Source organism: Mustela nivalis, assembly GCF_964662115.1.
Source record: "Mustela nivalis genome assembly, chromosome: 7".
Taxonomy (NCBI): domain Eukaryota; kingdom Metazoa; phylum Chordata; class Mammalia; order Carnivora; family Mustelidae; genus Mustela; species Mustela nivalis.
The window spans coordinates 40,702,361-40,720,420 of record NC_139026.1 but is presented as its reverse complement, the minus strand read 5'-3'; the positions used below and the strand labels follow the sequence as shown (position 1 = coordinate 40,720,420).

The 18,060-nt window shown below is 42.7% G+C and overlaps 2 protein-coding genes across 7 annotated transcripts in view; one reads left to right on the top strand and one right to left on the bottom strand.

The window, feature by feature from the left end:
- E2F7 (E2F transcription factor 7) overlaps positions 1–8,870 on the bottom strand; it is a 40,111-nt gene extending 31,241 nt beyond the window's left edge. Inside the window, exons 1-3 of the mRNA XM_082740400.1 lie at positions 8,632–8,870; positions 7,827–7,919; positions 293–568 (exon numbers count right to left, since the gene is read on the bottom strand). Coding sequence (XP_082596526.1) covers positions 293–568; positions 7,827–7,919 — 369 coding nt within the window. The 5' untranslated portion in view covers positions 8,632–8,870. The remainder of the gene's footprint in view (positions 1–292; positions 569–7,826; positions 7,920–8,631) is intronic.
- Positions 8,871–8,997: 127 nt separating this feature from the next.
- The window catches only part of LOC309869393 (uncharacterized protein), a 138,774-nt gene continuing 129,711 nt past the window's right edge, over positions 8,998–18,060 (top strand). For 4 of the 6 annotated variants that reach the window (XR_014314150.1, XM_082740408.1, XM_082740407.1 and 1 more), the window contains exons 1-2: positions 8,998–9,107; positions 10,004–10,106. The gene's annotated coding sequence lies outside the window, so the exon portion shown is untranslated. Of the gene's footprint in view, positions 9,108–10,003; positions 10,107–13,841; positions 13,963–18,060 lie in introns of all 6 variants that reach the window. The other 2 variants (XM_082740409.1, XM_082740405.1) reach the window with 1 other exon arrangement.

The window sequence follows — 18,060 nt, the reverse complement described above, 5'->3', positions numbered from 1 at the left end:
TTTTAGCTATAAATAAGATATTAAGTTTTGATATATTTTGATATCTATAAAAAACAGGGATTTGTAGATGAAAGATACTGCCTACCTAAAGGTATTTTACCATTATAGGTATTTGACATGCCATTAAATCCCCCCAATAGCAAGAATATACAAATAAACAACAAAAAAAGAAAGCATGTAGTTTAATACTGCTTTTGGCTCAATAGTAACTGAAGGATTGAGAATTCTATGACTTAAATAATCAAGTAAAAATGTTAAAAATCTATAAAGCCAGAAGATATAGCCTGTTTACCTGCAAAGAGTCTGTAAAGGCACCATCCTTGTTTTCAATAGGTCTGAATAGTCCCTTTTTCTTCTCTCGGTCTCTTATGTCAGGGCTGGCGGCACTAATGAGCACCTTCAGGTTAGCCGTGGGCGTCCATGGTTCTGCCTGCTGTCGGTCAACAAGCTTAACTGGAGTAATGGGGTTTCTTTCTGGAGTGAAGATTTTTTGTTTTGATAAATCAATTGGTTCATTTTTTATTGGAGTCTTCGGGGCCATCCTTGAACGATCAACAAATATATTTTCCTATTTAAAAAAAAGAGACCTTTTAGCGAGAAACAGAAAGGGCAGGTATAAGCTAAGAGCCTTTTGTTCCTATGATTCACCAAGACATGAAGATACAAAGAGACCCCATGTTTAGGGCTGAAAAATATCAGGCTAGGACTAATTAAAATAGACAGAAGGACTCGTGGAATTCAAGAGGGGCTCAGCGAGAAAATGATCATCATCTAACTGCTTTTTTAAAGAATTTTATTTTATTTAAGATTTATTTATTTTAGAACAGGGAGAAGAGCAAAGGAAGGGGGGAAAGAGTCTCAAGCAGACTCCCTGCCAAGCATGTATCCTGATGTGGGGATCAATCCCAAGACCCCGAGATCATGACCTGAGCCAAAATCAAGAGCCAAATGCTCAACTGACTGAGCCACCCCAAGTGCCCATCATTGACCACTTCTAAACATACTTCTCAGGCATCTCTGTGAACAAAGTCATGAGTTTATCTGTCACTGGTAGATGCTTGTAACAGTTGAGGATGATAAGGGCAACTGTGGGTTGAGTACATAGTGCTTCTCTGTTTACAAGTTTGCACGAACTAGTGCAGTACAATTATGCTTTTGTCATTCAATGTTCACCGGTGCTAATACAGCAATTAGTAGTAGGACCAATGGAAAAGTAGCTAACAAAATGCCACATGTCAAACCAACCTGGAGGGCTGTAATTCCCCTAGAGCAGTGCTTTTCTATCCATGGTGAAGGCAGGGCTTTTTATTTCCAAACTCCCACATACTGATGCGTGGTTTTACTTCATAGGACTCACATGCCACTCCCACGACCTGTGACTCTCCGTTTGAGTTTGTCACTCAAACAACCTACAGCCTGCTTAACGGTAAGAGACCCTTAATCATAGGCTTAGATGCCACAGGGGGCAAGATCAGATTGCTACAGAGCTTTCTAAGCATTTGACTCAAGTTCTGTTCTTTTTTTTGCAATTTTTTAAATTAACATATAATGTATTATTTGCCCCAGGGGTACAGGTCTGTAAATCATCAGTCTTCCACAATTCACAGCACTCACCATAGCACATACCCTCCCAATGTCCATCACCCAGCTACCCTATCCTTCCCTCCTCTCCCCTCCAGCAACCCTGTTTGTTTCCTGAGATTAAGAGTCTCTTATGGTTTGTCTCCCTCCCAATCCCAACTTGTTTCATTTTTCCTTCCCTTCCCCTCACAATCCCCTTGCCCTGCCTCTCAAATTCCTCATGTCAGAGAGATCATATGATAATTATTCAAGTTCTGTTCCTAGTTTTTTGCAGTTCAGTAATAGTTTATGGACTAGCCATGTGCCCCCAGACCACACTTTGAGTAGACTTAGATAATTATAAGAAAAGATCAATGATGGATCCCATATGTTCCTTTGTCAACTATGAAGGACTGGCTATATGAAAGCCACATTTCCCAAGCAATGAAAACAAGTTTCTTTCCCCTACAATAAGTATTTGTCTTTTGAAAACAGAAAAATTCTACTCGGTCTATACCAGATTTCACCTCCAGGCAATAATATCTCACATAATGATGAAGGCAGATGCGTTAAACATTCGTCATTCCTTTTCCTATACACATGTCACTCTGCAGCTACTGCATGCTTACGTTTTGGCTGGGCAGTGGTTTAAAAAAGATGCTTTCCTATAAATGAGCAGCATATGAAGAGAGGCAAAAAAGAGTGGAAGCAACTGGAGTTTGTGTTAGCAGGGCCAACTCTGGTTCCTTGGATCGGCAGAAGCTGCCAGCCGGCCATGGTGAGGCTCTGCCCTCGTGTCACTGGAAGGAAGGCAGGTGGGGATGAGGGCGATGATTTCCCACCACAGCAGCGGTAAGCAGCCCGCCCAGAAACTTCATCTATCCACATCTCTTAACACATCCCTACTCGTGTGCAGTTCTGATGAAGTCTTCTACAAGGGAACTCCGAAGGGAAAGTATTAAATGTTTCCTATGGGCCACACCCCTTTTTATGTACTTTACATTGATTGCCTCCTCATCCAATCCTGTGACCTAGGTGCTATTATTTTCTACATCCAATCCTGTGACCCAGATGAAGAAACTGAGACACAGAGAGGTAAAATAACTTGCCTGAGGTCACATACGACCTTCATTCAGTATAGAAGTCATTGGTAGGCAAGAAAGAGCTGACAGCAGAAGTTTCTGAAATCCTGCATCTAGAAATGAGCAAACTGGGGGTGCAAACTGGGGGTAAGTTACCTTTACCATAGCTCCCACAAAAGGTACCCAACAGGCCCCGGATCCTCACTGACACCTACGGAGAGGCAGTATGGGGAAGGAGCTCTGCAGGCAGGCTCTTGGGATAGCTTACCTGCCTCTGCTACTTAGCAGCAGTGTGAGCACGGGTAAGCTGCTTGTCTACACTGAATTTTAATTCTCTTCACTGAACATGAAGTTCATAAAAATACCAACCTCAAGGGTTATTAGAGTAGTTCCTGGCATATACTGAGCTCTCAATAAAATGTAGCTGTTACCTGTTCCCCTCTGCCCCATTCTTTATTCCTGTTCATTCTGGCACTCAGAGCTAATACAATATATAGCATGTCATATTGCTATTTAACTTCTCACGTGCATATCTTGACTCATTAATGAGACTGTGCACTTCTGGAGGTCAGGAAGCAAGTTCCATGTGTCTCATTCCTCACAATTTTTGGCAAAACGCCTTGCCCCTTACAGATGCTGAAAGAACACTATGCCTCGTTTATCTAGTTTTCCAAAAAGTATCCCTGTGGTAAAGGGTGTGGCCCAGACTCACTGAGGTGGCCAGAGATCCACCCTCCTTCTGTACTGCCTCTAGGGTACTTATTCTTAGAGGAATGATGAGCTCCTACTTTTTCCCTACGGAGGAACAATTTAGATGCATTATTTCCTCTAACACTTGGATATATTTTCACTACAGTTTAAGAAAAACTTAAAGCAGGAGGGGAGTTAGGTTACCTGTTAGGTTATGATTGTAGCATACATCTACATCCAAAGGAAAAAAATGCCACGTGCATTTGCATTCTGAAATCTCAGATGGGCAGAAAAAGTCAACTGTACCCTAACTGGACCCTACTTTGTCTGTCTAGCCTGCAATCCTCACACCGTGTTAAGCGGAAAGGGAGTTAGAATCTGGAGATGTAGCTTTTGTCTCAGTTCTGTATCTTTTTGATCCTGAACAAAATGCTTGTTCCATCTGGGCCCAAGTTTCCTTATCAATAAAATGAGGGGTTCCAACTATAGTAACTACCTCCAAAGCTTTTCCAGCAAGGCTTCCCAGCTGTGTGGTGGCCACAGGGAGGCACTGGGATCTCTTCAGGAACGAATGACTCAGGATGGCTCTGAGGGGTCACCCTAGAACTTCCAGTTGGGTTAAGTCTAGACCTCCCCTGAGACTGTGTTACAGATCTGCTTCTCCCTCTGTCCAGTTCGGCAGCCTTCCCCTTCCACCCACATGCCTGGACCCCCAGAATCCCCAACATACTTCCTGTGCACTGACTCTATGTCAGATCTGCCTGCCAGGAAATCTAAGCTGTGATGTGCAGGAAGTCGCCTCCCTGGCTAGAGAGGGCCTGGGGAAGTGTGACCATGAAACAGGCTCTCCAGTTCTCATATGCAAATGGAGACCACACAGCCTGGCTTACTTGCCATAGAAGTGCTGGGAAGGTGGGATCCGAGAAGTAACTTGTGAGTGCTTTACAGATGTGTGTGATCATGAATTACACCAGAATTTTGACTCTGCCGTACACTGCCAGAGAGAGGCTTTGTAGTTAGAAGATCTTGGTTTGAGTCCTGCTTGTGTCTCAGATACAGATACAGCTTTGATCGCGTCCCTCAAATAACATATATGATGATCAGCCTTGTCCAGGCCCTTGGCAATATTTTGCCAGCTGCTTTTCCAGTTCCATCTCACGCCTATTCCACATTTTACCCAAATAGTACACTTGTTTTTCTTCAAACCTGCCCTATACCATGACTTTGTCTTTAATGCTCTCAGTGAAACTTCGCCCACAGAAACCCTATCTATGCTTTAGGACTCACTGTAAAGATGACACCTTAGGAAGTGTCTCCTTCTAGCTACCGACCAATAACTCTCTTTCCCTTCAGAGCGCACTTTCTAGAATAATCCACACCAAGGGCTTTACCCTGCTCATCTCCCAGGGGTTCCTCAAACCACCAGGCTCTTCTGATCCAATGCTTTCACCTAGGTCACTTCTCACTGGCCAGTTCAATAGTAAAACACCTCACTTGATCTCACTGCCATGGTTGAGACTGTTGACTGTTCTTTGCTCTACAGAACACACAGCCCTTCTAAAATAGCACACTTTCTCTCTTGGTTCTCTTTCTATTTCTTGGACTATTTCTTCTCAGTCTCCTTCCTTGGTTTCTCTTTTTCCACTCTTAAAACCTCTGCCCTCCAGTCTTCTCTGTTCACTCTGGGAGAGTTCACCCACTGTCATGTCCATGGCTTTAAAACCAACCTGTATGCTGACAGTTCCCAAGTATCTGGCTAGGAATTTTCATGAATTCCACAATCAGACAACCAGTGCCTCCTGCACATATTTATCTACCTGTAATCACACAGGAACAAATATAGATATATTCCAAATTGAACTTAACCTTTTTTCTTAATTACTCCAAAAAGTTATGAATGACCTTCAAGGAAAACCTATGCCCACTAAGTCTGGGTATTGTCTTCAAACATATCTGCTCATTTCCACTCCTTACCAGTTCCCTTCCTCTCTACTTGCTTAAGTTAGCATTCCTTCCTTCCAGCCCTTGTGAGGCATTATCTCTCTCACCAAGCACCCCAACAGCTTAATCCTTACTGCTCACCCCTGTGTCCCAAACCATTTATTTCCTTTTGTCTTCCCCAAAAGAGCTGTGAACAACTTAAGGGGAAACTCTGGTTTATTTCTCATAACTGGCCCCAGTAACCTTGGGTAATGAAATTGAAAGCTCTTATATGTTTACAAAAATTTCTCCATAAATAGCAAGAAAATGCATGCACAGTACAGTACTTACAGTTGTTGACCAATGTGCAGAAAGTCAAAAGAGAAATCCTTTAAATGCCAGCTGACCCACAAAACACTGTACTAGGCATTTCTCAGAGGGCTTCAAGTAACAATCCAACACCACTAGCTTCTGGCCACTCTGGAAATCTTGAGCATTTCTTGAATGCCTACACCTCATGTGGTTTCCTCTGCCTACAATGTCCGTCTCGCTCACTCTTGTTTTTTTGTAGGTTGAATGTCCTCAGCCACTGAGGCTTAGCCCAGATGTTAACTCCTCTGTGAACCTTCCCAAATCTCCCAGAATTCCCTGCGAATTTATTTCTTCCTTCTTTATTTTGCCAAACATTTTGTGCCTGCTCCTATGATGGCACTTACCAAATCACAGTACAGTTGGTTAGTTTTGCATCTGAGACCCTGAAAGTCTCGCAGGGATGACTCGTTTGGCTTTGGGTCACCAGTTCCAATGAGGATAGTGTGAACAGCATGTATTACTGGGTTACAAATACCTAAAGAGGGATGTGCTATTTATTAGCTCTAATTTACGGAAGGAAAAAACAGGCTTGAGAGAGGTGAGGAAACCTAAACCGCTGTGTCCCAGCACCTAGAACATAAATATTTATTGAGTGACTGAATAAATGTATTAGTTCAAGGTTACAGAGCTAATAAGTGGCAGAGCAGGAAATCAAACCCAGATCTCTGTTACTGCAAATCCCATGTTCTCGCCATCACTAGAAATCCTTTCTTTACTACAGAGCAAAGTGAAAAAAGGACAAAACCCCTCCTGTATCCAGGCAGAAGCGCTGTTCTCATTCCTTTCCTTCTCTTTGAGAGGTGAAATAATCCCTGCTCATACATTCCATTTCAAACATTTTAACTGTTTTTCCGATCTCTTTTGAGTAATTTGAGTTCTTCTCCACACGCATTAAAATGGGAAAGTTCAACTGGACATAGCCCTTACTGATGCTAACTAGAGTAGAGTGCCCTTGTGGAAGGCACTTAAAAAAAATCACTGACCCAGAAGGAAAGAAGTGGACACTGACTCAGGCTTTATATAAATGTATACACATTCCTTCAAGCCTGTTCCATCCAAATTATAAAGAAAAACAAAAAGTCTTGCTCTGAAACTCCCAAAGCCAAAACTCTCAATCTACATTTTAAAGTCTGGACATTTCATAATCATATAGCTTAGGTAATTTTTAGAAAGTCCTCTTGAAAACAATAATGTTTTGGCATACTTCTCCCAACAAAAAAATTTTGAATGCTAGGAACAACAATCTACAAAAAACATACAACTGCACACCTATCCAAATAAACAATCGTCAAGTATTCTTCAAAGGTCTACATAACAGGTGTTTTTCCACCAGGCAGTTTCACTGTTGATGCTAACTAAGCCTAAAAATAGAGACCTAGAAAAGATCAGTGCCCAAGTAAGTTGTGATGCTCAGATTTGTATGCAAAGTTTCTATATCTGGGTTTATTATATCTATTTGGTTTCTGCCTAAAAATGCTTAGACATTTGCTAACAAGCTACTATACCTTTTCAGTAGGGCACTGGCTGGTGAGTACAGCTGTGCTGATGTGGCAATAGTGATAGCTTAGACTATGGCCACTTTATTTCATTATGTTTCTTGAAGACACAACTACAGTCTTAAAAATCACAAGGGGTGCAAAAAGGGAGGGAGAGGCTTAGTATAAAACCAGCAGCAGCACTGTCAAAGATTCAGCGTACACTACTGGGCCAAGTCATTTTATCTCCCCATATACAGGAGGCACAGGTCATAATTTTGGGTGGATGGAACAGCCACTAGATCGATCATTGGTACAAAAGAACATTCCACAGCACTTTAATAATACAGCATTTACAGTATAAGGTCTATTTTTTTGGGAATTGAGGCTTAACATTCCTGCTCAGCATGAGCTAACTCCATTCTTGACAGCTATAAATAAGTATTAGAAACTTTCAATTGCCGTGTTCAGCACATCTTTGATTCATATAAATTGGTTCCAACATTACATTTAACTTAGCCTCTCTCCACTGCAAAATCAGTGAGAAACTCAACAATAATGGTTTGGAAGTCTCCATTGTCAAAAAAAAAAGTATATGTCTATAATGTTCATCAAACTAATTATTATGTTTACAAGACAAGTATGGGTGGCATGTTGGAACACTTTATTGAATAAGACACCACCATCCTAAATATGTTAGAGCTTTAAGGTATTTAAGTGCACTTACCTTTTGTGCATTTTCCCCATCTTCAATTGCAAAATCTAGTCTGGACTGCCTGGGGTTGATCAAGTCTTTTAGTGTTAAACAATTTACCTCCATCTGTAAAGCACAATTATGATTTTACAATTGGATGTTTTCTCCTCCAACAAAAATATCTATCCCTTGCACGTGAACATGAACTTCCCTTCCCTAAACTCATCCTGGGAATTTCCAGGAATGTAGCCACCCCCCAACTCTAAAACACACATGAAATGAACACGAACACTTAAAGTGTGCTTGGAAATTACTAAAAACCTGTGAAGAAAAAGAAATAGACAAAAATGGTAAATTTTTTATGAAGAGCAACAGCACAAAACAAAGTTACCAAGTCAGGAGAGTGGAGGGCAAATCTGTCAGAAAGTACAGGGTCTCCTGAGTCAGTTAATTTTGGCGCAAAGAACTGGGAGGAATTCTGCTTTGAGGGGGTTTTGAGTCGGGGGGGGGCGGGGGGGAACGGGAGGGAAGGAAATCTGATCGCCAGACCAAACCCACTCAGTTTTTAGCGCAGCCCCTTCCCAGGCCTCCAAGCGGACCCCAAGGATAAAGTCTTCCAATGAACCCCTCAGATCTTGAGGAAAGACAAGTCTCTTCTACTGCTCCACGGGAGGCAGAGCTGGTACCAGGACACCCCACGCACGCCTGGTCCAGTGGCAGAAATGCCTCGATCCCCGCCAGCAGGAGAGAGGGTGGCAGGCTGGCAGCCTGGGCGGGGGTGTCCCCTTTCCCCCCAATTCCCGCCTCCTCGCAGCGCTTAGGGCCGCACGCTACTTACTCCCACTTTGAGGAGGCTTCCTGCCTCTGGGGACCTCCACGACCCCCACACCGGCGCGGGACCAGCGGGACGAGGCGATCAGCAGGCGGGCGGCGACATCGGGCGGGGAAAGTGAGGCGCGCCGATCCCCGCTCCGAGTGCCCTGAGCTGGCTGGGACCCCGCGGTGTCCGGGCAGCGCCAGCGCTCCAGCCCTGGATCGCAGTCCCCGCTAAAACACCTCCTCTGGCGCCTTGAGACCGAATTTGAGAATCCACCAATCAGCGGAGGCTGGCGGGGCGGTCCCGGCCAATCACGTGGCGGCACGGCCCGGGCTCGCCGCCCCTCGGAGTCTTGGCGCTCCGAGCCGCGCGTTTGGCTCTCACCCGCCCAATTGTTGCCGCCTCAGTCCCCTCCCCCTTCCGGGTACCTGGAAACCTCGGGCCCGGGAGCCAATTCCTGCCGGGGACGCGGGCCCGGGCGGCCGCGGGAAGCCAAGGTGGGGGCGGCGCGGGGCGGCGGGAGAAGGAGGAGGAGGGCTCTTTTGTTATGCGTAAAAAGCCCGCTCCGGTCCCCTCGGCTTGCCGCGCTGGGAGACTGCGGGCACAGCCAGGGGTGGGGAAAGCAGATGGAGTTTGGAAAAAAACGATGTTCGCACTCTGGACGCCGCTGCCGCCACCCCCTCCCCCCTGCAACCTGCGCGGAAGCGAAGTTGTCCAGGCTTGTTGGGGCAAACTTCCGAACACCGCACGCTGGTGTGACACGTGAACCATGGTTACCACTCTGTGCTGCGTGCGAGCAGATGGCACGCCAGTTAGTCCTGGAAACTAGACTGCAAGCAGAACCAGCTGCTTTTTTCTTTTCTTTCTTTTCTTCCTTTTCCTTTCCTTTCTTTTCTTTTTTGTAATTCCAGAAAAGTTTTTTTTTTGGTGGTGTGCCTTTTTGAGAACATCGCCCATAATTAAGGGCAGAAAGCCTTATTAAATAATTCTTAGCGACATGCAGCAGCATTCTGGCACGTAGTCGAGAAAATTTCCTCAACATTACTGATTTGTATTAAATGTTTCACTTCCTTCAACTTTAGTTTCTTATTTGAAATATGAATATTGATAGAGACAGCTTTCTCTATGTGTGTGTGTGTGTGTGTATACACGTGCGCGTGCGGTGTGTATTTTAGTAGACTATTGCTTAGAACAGTTTTACATTTATAGGAAGATTGAGAAGATAGGATGCAGACTGCCCCTACATCTGGCACCCAATTTTACCTGTTTATTAACACCTTATATTTGTGTTGTACTTTTGTTGGAATTAATGAACCAATAATGATATGTTATTCTTTAACTGAAGTCATTATTCAGATTTCCTTACATTTTTCCTAATGTTTTTCTCTTCCAGGATACGACATTTAGTGCTCATGTCTCCCTAAGCTCCTTGTGGCTGTGACAATTTTTCATACTTTCCTCGTTTTTGCTGCCCTCCATGGTTTTGAGGAATACTGGTAAGTCATTTTGTAGGATGTCCTGCTATTGGGATTTTGAGACAGTCTTTTTAAAGCATGTCTACAGACATTGCCCTACAAGTCATATACTTTACAGAAGGGATATTCTTCTTATCCTTTCTGTAACTAGTGCTCTGAGATCCACTCCTCACCTCCCAGAATTTAAGTGCACTGTCTGCAGAATTTAGAATGCTCAATCAAGTCCTTCACTTTGTACTCTGTTTAGGCTGCTGATAGATATAGCCTAAAAATCACTGTTAGATCATACTCAAAGGACAAGCATGGAAACATTAAACATATAGAAAAATAACAACAGTAATTTGACATTTTTATATTAGAAATGACATTTTGAACTGAAATTTATCTTATAGGTAGAAGCATGAGGAGAAAGTATAAAGAATAAAACTAATTTATTAAATTTTGTACTTCTGTAGAAGCAGAACATTGGATTAGGAAATTTTTTTTCCCCCAACTGTATTAATTTCCTATAGCTGCTGTGACAAATCACCACAGACTTTGATTTAGAATAATAGAGATTTATTCTTTCACAGTTCTGGAGGCCAGAAGTCGAAATTTAAGGTGTTGGCTGAACCACATTCCCTCTGGGGCTCTAGAGGAGAATCTGTTCTTTGCCTCTTCCCGTCTTCTGGTGGCAATCCTTGATGTATGGCTGGCTCACTCAGATCTCTGCCTCAGTGGTCACATTGCCTGGTCCCTTTCTGTCTGTTACCTCTCTTGTGTATCTCTTACAAGGACAGTTGTTACTGAATGTAGTTTCCACTTGTATAATTCCGGATGGTTTCATCTTAAGATCCTTAACTCAATTACCTCTGCAAAGACCTTTTTTCCAAATACGGTGACAGCCATGGGTTCCAGGGATTAGAACATGGATATTCCTTTTTGGGACCACTATTCGCTTTTTAGACCCACATTCAAATTATTAAAGTTTGTTCATTTCTTTGGTATTTCAGAATGATAGTGGTTGTTACTTTGAGGATAGGCAGTTTTGTTACAGACCTTTCTAGCATTCTCAGAGTATTTTTTCTGTTTCATTTCAAATGTAGCCACTATTCAGAGCAAGAAAAACTTGTGATGTAGCTTCCGTTTGCTTAAAGTAAGAGTGATCTTAAATTTGGAGGAAAACTGGAAAATGAGAATTTATTGGGCAAATTCAGAAACATTACTCCAACACACTTATTTACTTTGATGCTTTCGAGCCCCAGATTTTGTAGATAAGCTGTCAATCTTTCAGTTACTCAGTTGACAGTGATGGTGACTGGGAACTTGGGTGGAGCATCAAGAAGGATCCCTGCAGTCATGATCCCGGGGTCCTGGGATCGAGCCCAGCATCGGCATCGGGCTCTCTGCTCTGCAGGGAGTCTGCTTCTTCCTTTCTCTCTGCCTGTCTCTCTGCCTACTTGTGATTTCTGTCTGTCAAATAAATAAATAAAATCTTAAAAAAAAAAAAAAAAAAGGAAGGATTCCTGCATATGGCTTCTCAGTGTAGCCTGATCTTTCTTCCTTATGGCCTGGTGGCTGAGGCAGTCGGACTTCTTTGGGGACTCAGGACTCCAAAATGCGTTCCCAAGCCCACAAAGTGGAAATTGTATTGCCTCTTATGATGTAGCCTTTGAAAGAAGATAGCATCAATTCTGCTATATTTTTTGGATGAAATAGTCAAAGATCCACCCATATTTGTGAAGAAAGGACATACACACTACCTTTCTTTTCTTCTTCTTTTAGTTTCAAGTTTTTATTTAAATTCTAGTTGGTTAACATATCTGATAATACTGGTTTCAGAGGCAGAATTTAGTGATTTATCACTTACCTACAACACCCATTTAGCCCATCCCTCACCCACCTCCCCTCCAGCAACCCTCAGATTGTACTGTGTAGTTAATGGTCTCTTATTTTAGTTAGACCATTTAGACTATTAGTTAATAGTCTCTTTCTTTTTTCTTCCTTCCCCTGTGTTCATCTGTTTTGTTTCTTAAATTCCAGATGAGAGGAATCATATGGTATTTGTCTTTTTCTGTCTTATTTTGCTTAACATAACACACTCCAGCTCCCTCCACATTGTTGTAAATGGTGAGATGTCATTCTTTTCGATGCGTGAGTCATAATTTCATTTTACACACACACACATCTTTACTCATTCATCAGCAGATGGACATATGGGCTATTTCCATAGTTTGGCTGTTGTTGATAATGTTGCTATAAACATTGGGAGACAGGTACCCCTTCAGATCTGTATTTTTGTATCCTTTGGGTAAATACCCAGTAGTGCAATTGCTGGGTCATAGGGTAGCTCTATTTTTAACTTTTTGAGGAACCTCCATATTGTCTTCCAGAGTAGCTGCACAAGTTTGCATTCCCACCAACAGTTTAAGAGGGTTCCCTTTTCTCTGCATCCTTGCCAACATCTGTGGTTTCCTGTGTTGTTAATTTTAGCCATTTTGACAGGTGTGAGGAGGTATCTCATTGTGGTTTTGATTCATATTTCCCTGATGATGAGTGATGTTGAGCATCTTTTCATGTGTCTGTTGTCATCTGGATGTCTTCTTTAGAAAATGTCTATTCCTATCTTCTGCCCATTTCTTAACTGGATTATCTATTTTGGGGTGTTGAGTTTGATAAATTCTTTATAGATATTGGATACTAACCCTTTATCAGATATGTCATTTGCAAATATCTTCTCCCATTCCGTAGATTGCCTTTAGTTTTGTTGATTTTTTCCTTCGCTGTACAAAAGCTTTTTATCTTGATGAAGTCCCAGTAATTTATTTTTGCTTTTGTTTCCCTTGCCTCCAGTGAGGTGTATCTGGTAAGAAGTTGCAATGGTGAGATTAAAGAGGTTGCTGCCTGTGTTCTCTAGGGTTTTGATGGTTTCCTGTCTCACATTCAGGTCTTTCATCCATTTTGAATTTATTTTGACAGACCTTACTTTTTGGTGGAAGAAATGTCAAACACTTTGGTGCCATATTTTAAAATTGCCACAGCAGGTTTCATGCTGATTTTGTGATTCTACCTCTATAAGCTCTGCCTGGAAGGTCATTGACTTTGCAACAGTATTTCACTACACACATGGCCATAGTCCTCAGGGCTCCACATTGTATGAGGCCTGTGGTTCTCAACTCTGTCTGTGCTTCAGAATCCCTTGGGGAGATTTTTAAAAATACCAGTACCTGAATCCCATACCCAGAGACTTCCAGTTTACCTGCTCTGGAGTTGCGCTTGGGTATTTCTTACCCAATGCCTAATGTCTTTTTCTTTACCATCATGCTGGTTGTATGCTTATTCATCAGTGTTTTTGAATGCTTCTGAATCCATGGTTTCAGAAATCGAGTCTTCGGTGCCATCAGTGAAGATTTGGGTGGGTGTGTCACTTCTGGAGTAGGTGCAGAGTTGCAGACGGCTGGCTCTTACTTGTTTGTGGCTGTGTCACTGCTTATTGGAAGGGGTTGAGGTGGTCAATGAGAATTCATGGGTGAGGTAAAAGTTTACCAGAAGAAGGAACAGCAAGAGCTGTGATCTAGAGAATATACACAGATGACCATGTGGCCTTCCTCTGTGCAAAAGACTTGCTCCATAGCCTCTCAAACTTGCAAATGGTCTTTTATCCTTTTGGGGTTCCAAATCCCAAGATTTATTATACTTCATTCATGTCGTCAGTCTGAGCCATCCAGTTACTATTTCAGCTTCCTCAGATGTTGTCCTTTTCTTCCACTCCCGCAGGTGCCATCATCTCGGTGGAGCATCTGTTCTCAAAAGTGTAGGTCACAGAGGGAATGACATCCTGATTTTTCTCTGCACGGGCGACAGAAGGACCTTGGCTTCACATCCTGGCAATTCTCACGTCTCTTTGAGTAGATCAGTTTAAGTTCTTAAACTGAGGACGCTCATTTAAAATGGCCTTTGTCTTCACCCATTCAGGGGCCTGGGAATGTGATACATTTGTTTCTCTAACTGCTAGCAAGTTCAGAGAAGACAGACAGTTTATTCTTGGCTGACTATAAGCAATGTCAGGAGAGTAAGTCCGTGATTGGTTCATGCTGATAGCCTTAGTAACAAAACTTAAAAAAAAAAAAAATCATTGTAATACCAAAGGGCAGTTATGGCTCCCATCTCAAATTGCATCCAGATGTCCAGCTGTTCTAAGAGAGGTGCTTAAACTGTGATTTCATGTCCCATAGGGAACAGAGGAATTCATTCTTTATCTTTACAGACTCCTTATCATCTTTAGCACTGTGGAGCAAGATTATTTTCCTTCGTGATCATTGAACGAAAAGTTAGCATCCTTGGTGAGCATGTGTGGTACGTGTGTCACTGTGTGTGCATGTTGAAGGCCAGGATGTGGAGAAGGGGTTGTGCTGTAACAAACATTCTAGACCACAATAGCTAGGGTGAATTTTGAGCTGGACAAGGTGTTTCTGGGAATGTGATAGTGGAGACTATAAAATGGGGCCTCCCTTTATATGGTGCCATATTTATACTGTTGTAGTGGTTTGGAGGGATCGCAGTGAGCGGGACAGTAAAAATGGGAATTGACCAGTGCCCTGGAATTGAGATTGTGGAGAAGATGAGGTACAAGCTGGCCAGCACTTGATGGGTAGGTAACCTTGAACAAAAGCTTTGCATACCTAGGCCCCAGGTTTTTCTTTAAAGTGATAGGGCTGGCACTATTGTTTTCAACTCTTGACTTTGGCCCAGAGCATCATCTCAGGGTCCTGGGATCGAGCTCTGTGCCAGACTCTGTGCTCAGTCGGGAGTCTGCTTGAGGATTCTCTCTCCCTCTGCCCTCTCTCTGCTCATGTGCACTCTCTGTCTCTCTCTCTCAAATAAATAAATCTTTTTAAAAATAAAAATAAAGGGGTAGGGTTGATTTGGAAGTCCTCCAAACTTGCCAATTCATTCTAAATACTTATTTGACACTTAGGTTATCATCTTAAAACCATATGGTAATAAGTCCTTATCACTTAGTATGGATATATAAGGATACTGCTGAAATCATTTTTTATTTCTATACTTGGTGAAACTGACTACATCTCTACTTATTACATTATGTGATGTACATACATTAATAAGGAGAATGTTAGAAAATAATCAGGCTGAAGACTAATCTTTGTGACCTTTATTCTTCTAAGCTTAGAATTAGATGGTTGGATGTACTTTTTATACCTATCTAATAGCATGATATTCATAGCATTTACTCATTGTAATCCTTTGCAGGACCACATGAAGATGTTTTCATTGTGCACTAGAAAGAGGAGGTTGGGGTTGGAAGTGGTGGAAAGAAGACTTCAGGTTAGCAGCTCAGGACTAGAATCTTTTGTTTAAATACTAGAGATATTGCCTTTCCTAACCCAAAGCCACCTTATCACATGCAAGGACTTCCACCTTGAAAAAACTAGAGAAGTAGAGCCAACTGGAACCCAAATGGAGATGTATTAGCCCAGGCCTCCTCTTAACAACCAAAGGCAAGTACAGAGGTAAAGAAGTTCAAGTACAGAGGTAAATGTATTGTCTACCAGAAGTCCCTGTTAAAATGCCAATTGTTCCTGGAGAGAGTAATCATTTAGCCAACATTGTGCACATAGCACAGTAAGACATCTTTCGTCAGCCCACCCCCGGGGATGAAAATAGGGGAAATTTCTCTGTAATACTTCACATAATACATTGGACTTTCTTTCTAGCCTTGTTTAGAGACTCACCCCTACCTCCCCAGTGAATGCTGGGAGTCCCTGGTCCTACATGCCCTCAAAGAGGTCCTTTCCGTCTTGTCTGATGGGAAGATCATATGTTGGTTTCTTTCTGCCCCTACAAGTGATGTGGGACAACAGGGGTCTCCAGGGAGTGTGGCCACATCCAGCCAGCAAAGCTATTGGCATTTCAGGTCTGGGAGACTCTGTGAGGCCATTGTGCCCCCATCAAGGGTGACAACTGCCACTGCTGGCATCGCATGAGTCCAGCAATGGATCTTCACTGCTTTTAGGACTGGCGTTGCTACCGCTGCTGCTTCTGCGAGGTGCTATTCCCATGGAGTACGGGAGATGGCCTGGGGTCCTCACACACCCTCCTCCCACCCCCCCCAGTAAAGTCGTATGAGGCCAGCACCTCTCTGTGCTGAAATAGGGAGTCCAAGAACAGTCTTTGTTGGTAGTTATTTTTTTTTACCTTCTTACCTCTTTCTAAGCATGGGGCCTGGGCTGGTGGCTAAATCTGGACTGTAGACACTATGTTCTTCTAATTGCTTCCCTCTCAATAGCAGAGACATCATGATTGGACCAAAGTTTGGTCTTTTTCCATAGATATTTCCCAAGATGCTCCTCTCTACTGCTTTGGTCACAAACTAGCATGGCTGCTTCTTAGGCGTATGCCCTAACGGCCTCATAGCTCTCAGCTAAGTATATCAGTGTGGCTGTAGAGAATAGGACCCTGAAGGCATCGGCCCCAAGAAGAAAGAGCTCAGGATGCCATAGTTGAGTGCTGCAGATGTGAGCAGAATGTGGTAACACTGGGGTGGCAGTTGGTCCTTCTTCCTGGAGGAAGCCTTGAATGGGAGGAATCCTTGAATGGGAGGTGACAAGGTAGGAGGAGAGTCTCCTCATAAAAGGAGAAGGATTCAGAAGGTAGTGTGGACAATAGCAGCCTTCCTGACCAACTTAATAAAATCATTCAGGATCCCTAGATTATTATTCTTGTCAAAGATTTAAAAGATATGAATAAAATCTTCACTGGTTATGGAGAGCATGCCTAGCAAATAAATTGTTGCTTCTGAGATGGTAGAACCGAGACTTTTGTCTCTTTTTTATATTCAGCTGCACACATGTATGAAGAATGATACCATATCGCACAGGAACCTACAAGTCCCTAAGAATTAGGACATACTCTTTTGATCTACATTTTAGATTTTATTTATTTATTTGATAGAGAGATCACAAGTAGGCAGAGAGGCAGACAGAGAGAGAGGAGGAAACAGGCCTCCTGCTGAGCAGAGCCTGATGTGGGGCTTGAAGGACCTTGGGATCATGACCTGAGCTGAAGGCAGAGGCTTTAACCCACTGAGCCACCCAGGTGCCCCTCATCTCCATTTTAAAGATGAACTCACTTTAAATAAGTTTTCTTTCTCCCTTCTCCAAATGTTGTCTGTTATAAAAGGCCCATCAAAAATCATTGTGTTTTGGCCAAAAGAATGCCAAAAAAATTATGTTTCTTCTGTTTAATGTTATTTTTAAAAGTTGTAGTTCCTTATCCACAAGAAAGCATGATTTCCTTTATTTTATCTTATATTTTACATAGTTTAAGTGAAGTGACAATATTTTTCTACCTTTATGTGTTCTTTTTTTTTTTTGCAAATAATATCTAATATTTTGTTGCATTTATTTTTCCCCCCTTAGGCCTACACCAGCATAGTAAAATGGTCTCATATCCTGTGTGTGTGTGTGTGTGTGTGTGTGTGCGCGCGCGCGCGCATATGTGAAAAATCCTGTTTATTTCAGTTATTCAACGTTTTTTTGGCTGATGAAATTAAATTTTGTTTATCCTTTTGATTCAAGGAGGATCTCTTCCTATTTTCACACCCAGTAAAACTGGGTTTCTTTTTGTTTAATTATCTTCCCACATGGCCACTTCTGTCTTCTTAAGCTCACTAAAATTTACCCTGGAGGGGTGCCTGGGTGGTTCAGTGGGTTAAAGCCTCTGCCTTCGGCTCAGGTCATGATCCCAGGGTCCTGGGATCGAGCCCCACATCGGGCTCTCTGCTCAGCAGGGAGCCTGCTTCCTCCTCACTCTCTCTGCCTGATTCTCTGCCTGCTTGTGATCTCTGTCAGTCAAATAAATAAACAAAATCGTTAAAAAAAAAATTCACCCTGGAAATGTGTTTTTCCATTTTCATGATCTTTACTTGTCTCATGGTTGTTAAATATTTTATTGATGTTTGCAATTACAGGGCATG